Source organism: Silurus aristotelis (genome assembly GCF_946808225.1).
Source record: "Silurus aristotelis genome assembly, chromosome: 7".
Lineage (NCBI taxonomy): Eukaryota > Metazoa > Chordata > Actinopteri > Siluriformes > Siluridae > Silurus > Silurus aristotelis.
Genome location: NC_139580.1, coordinates 7,784,344 through 7,788,221, shown reverse-complemented (window position 1 = coordinate 7,788,221; position 3,878 = coordinate 7,784,344). Strand labels below are relative to the sequence as shown.

The 3,878-nt window shown below is 37.6% G+C and overlaps 1 protein-coding gene across 1 annotated transcript in view; it reads right to left on the bottom strand.

The window, feature by feature from the left end:
- Positions 1–37: 37 nt before the first annotated feature.
- The window catches only part of LOC310729126 (septin-8-A-like), an 8,393-nt gene continuing 4,552 nt past the window's right edge, over positions 38–3,878 (bottom strand). The window contains exons 3-6 of the mRNA XM_083547186.1: positions 2,582–2,777; positions 1,568–1,754; positions 310–471; positions 38–220 (exon numbers count right to left, since the gene is read on the bottom strand). Coding sequence (XP_083403312.1) covers positions 83–220; positions 310–471; positions 1,568–1,754; positions 2,582–2,777 — 683 coding nt within the window. The 3' untranslated portion in view covers positions 38–82. The remainder of the gene's footprint in view (positions 221–309; positions 472–1,567; positions 1,755–2,581; positions 2,778–3,878) is intronic.

Below are 3,878 nucleotides of genomic sequence, written 5' to 3'. Positions count from 1 at the left end.
AATGTTTGTTCTCAAATCAATGACTTTGCCAGAATGTGCAGCTTAAAAAACTCAAACTGTCCTCAATATGAAACTACACACACTACACATTTCTCTCATGTGTCTGGTCGTAAAGGTTCTCACCCTGTACCACACCCCATGGGTACTGCCTGGCTCTCACCAGCTTGTTTCCCACTTTTACCTCATCTTGACTTCCCACTACAGCAAACGGCAGAAGAGCCTGGAACAGAAAATCAGACATTTAGACGCAACAACACCACACGTACAATCAACTGTTTAGAAAAGCCGAGATTCTGACTTTAAACTTACGTTAATGGAGGAGTTGATTTCTGCAACCGCTTCGTCGTCCGTGGGAAACTGGTAAATCTGAACGCCGTTGCTGACGAGCTCGCTCATGATCTTAATCTTGAATTTGTGAAGCTCAGATTTGGAGATCGTGTCTGCTTTCGCAATGATGGGAATGATGTTTACCTTATCAATGACCGAAGCAAAACATTCGTAAATACAACCCCAATTCTATCAAAGTTGGGGCAGTGTGTGAAATATAAATCAAAACAGAATGCAGTCATATACAAATCCCATAAACCCATATTTCATTCACAATAGAACATAGAAAACATGTCAAAATGTTTTAACTGAGGCAATGTACCATTTTAAGAAAAAAAAGATGTCATTTTGAAACTGATACCAGCAACACGTCTCCAAAAAGTTGGGACAGAGGCAACAAAAGGCTGAAAAGAAATAAGTAGTACTAACAGGGAAGAGCCGGAAGAATATTTCACAACCTTTTAGGTTCATTGGCAACAGGTTAGTAAGATGATTTGAGCTAAAAAAGAGCATCTTAGAAAGTCAGAGTCTCTCAGAAATACTTCTAAACATCACTGTTTGTGAACAAAGTTTGCCATGCCATCCAAAAATGCAAGTTAAAGCTCAGGCAAAATCATGCAAAAAAGAAACCATATATGAACATGAGCCAGAAATGCAGTCATCTTCTGTTCTGTGGGCAGACAATTCAAAAATTTGACATTGTTTTTAAAAACCATGGTCCTCCGGACTAAAGAGGAGTGGGATCTTCCAGCTTGTAATCGGCGCTCAATTCAAAAACCTGCCTCTCTGATGTTATGGGGGTGTATTAGTGCCTGTGTAATGGGCTTACACACCTGGAAGGTGCAACCAGATGGCATCTTTTCCAAATGAAGGCTGTGCATTTTTCAGCAAGACAATGTTAAACTGCATACAACATCTACTGTATGACAACAGCATGGTTTTGTAGTGGTTTCGCCATTTGACAATATTTTGCACATCCTGAAATGAAAAATACAACCAAAAAGACCCAGGACTGCTGAGCAGTTAGAATCCTATATCAGACATAAATGGGACAACATTCCTCTCCCTGAAACAACTGGTTTCCTCAGTTCCCAGGTGTTTACAGACTGTTGTTTTTGAGACGTGTTGCTGTTATCAATTCCAAAATAGTTTTGAAATAGTACATTTTCTTAGTTTAAACTTTGGTTGTCTGTTGATCTCATCTTGTGTATGTATACAGTAGAATGAAAGGTGATCTTACTTTACTGTCCAGCATCTTCATGGTGACCAGATCGAGTGATCTGAGCGAGTGGCCTGTAGGAGAGATGAAGTACAAGCAGGCGTGGATCCTTGTGTCATGGTAGTTAAAGAGTGAACGTTTGATCTTCAGCTCCTCTTGGAGGAAATTCTCAAACTGGGTATCAATGTAGTCTATAATTGGTTTAAAGCTGCAGAAAAAAAAGAAAACATTACTTTCTTGTGCAGTGAGGGACGTTTTCTAGTGCCTCAAACTACAGAACATTCCTATTATTTCCCTCAAACCTGGCTTATTTCACCAGGTCATTGGTATTTATATGTACCTAGTGTGATTAAGGCCTTCAAAATAATATTAATGGTATTCCTAAAGGGTCTCCAAAGGTTTTACCACGTATCCTGACTAACTTGGAACAACACCGTAAATACAGACTGTGAATTCTAGATAAAAACAACATAGCAAGCTTAAGGCATCCACGATAACAGATTCAATTCAGTTTAGCTCGGTTTTATTTGTTTAGCGCTTTTAACAACAGACAATGTCCCAAAGCATCTTTACAAAAAAATAGGAATATACATTTTAGCATTATAAATAATTTCCTATATATTTATCCCTAATAAGCACGTCTGTGGCAAAGAAACACTAAGAGGAACCAGACAAAAAAAGTGACATCCTTATCTGGGTGAAGATAAATGTCCATTTATTATAGCTCCATCATCGCTGAGATAATCACTGATGGACACTTGAATGCAAAATGTTTATGAAAATTGCAGCCGTGAACCATTTTAGCAAACAGTTTATATCAATCAGTCCAAATCCATGCATCTTGAGTTTAGCCCCCTCAGTACCCCATGGATCTTTATTCTGTTCATGTGGAACCATCCTCAGCTTCAGTAAATGGTCTTATACGTGGCTACATGTTAGTATGAATATAATCATGACATTAGTAATTGACAATACAGTCTAAAGTGTTTTATTCTACTTATATCAGCTTTTATTCTAAATGTTCCTTCCACAAACCTCTCTTCTTTATTGACCTGGTCACCAAACCCCACGGTGTCGACGACCGTCAGCTTGAGATCCACATTGCTCTCCTGCATCCCATAAGTCCTGGCTCGTAAATATACATTGCTTTCATAGTGACTAGCCTCCTCAGTTTCAAAGACGGTGTTAAACAAAGTGTTCATCAGTGTTGATTTGCCAATTCCGGTGTCACCTGAAAAGGAAATCACGCCATATTTAAAAGTCGTGCTTCTCAGTTTTTGGTTATGTGTTTATTGGGCCATTTTTTAAACAAAGACATTGAATATCTTAAAGTAGGTTCTCAAACCTTTTGTACATCACAGCCCAGTTCAGTTTTAATTATAATATTTTCATGGACCGGCTGGTGGGTTTGTGTGTGAGATAAAAATCAAATTCTGCCGTATGTAAATTCGGAAAGTGGCTCTGTATGGGAAAAATACACAAAAATCATAGTGTCATATCTGTGGACATTTTCTCCAAAAGTTTCTTGTGGCAGAGTCGTAAACTGCTGGTTGTAAAAATGTATGCTTTTTTTAATATCTATATCTATATCTATAAAACAATTCTGGTCTGTTTAATTCCTACAGATTTTGCATCATTATAGCTGCCATAATGATGATTTCAAAATCAACATACATTTTTTAAAAAGACTTTATTTATCAAAATTCTTTGTAAAAACGTCAGATGTGCAAGTTATCGGTGCAACACTGCCGACTCTAAAAAACGTGTGAAATTGTCAGTTTCACAGTGTTATTGTTACTTTTTTGTTTTTGTTATCGCCATACTTTATTACATTCAACGCAATACGTACTTCCCTTTTGCACATTTAAATATTCCTACTGCAATTTTTATGTCCCTAATGACAAAATATTTTCAGATCAATTGCACTATTTTCATTACAACTCATCTTATGTTTATAGCTCTTTTATTTAATGCACACTTTTCCGAGCAGCCGATCAGCTCACTGAAAGTTGGATTCTGTATATAACTCTGGTTGTGACAAATTGAATCTTGAATCTAGTGTCATAGCCAAATTTCTATTAGATTAATAAGAAAAAAGTTGATATAGCACCTATAACAATGGACAAATTAGCTTTACATGAATAAATCGATGACAAGTATGCCTTTCAAATCAGTTTTCTCCCTAATAAGGAAAAACTCTTCTCAGACTCATAAGCCATTGTAGCCACATTGTTGACCAGTGTTCCTGCCCCTCTTCCCTCTGCGGATCGTCCCACATCGTCCAGGCCTGCCTCTGGATAGTGTCCTCTTCGATTGGAAGCCACTTTGTGCA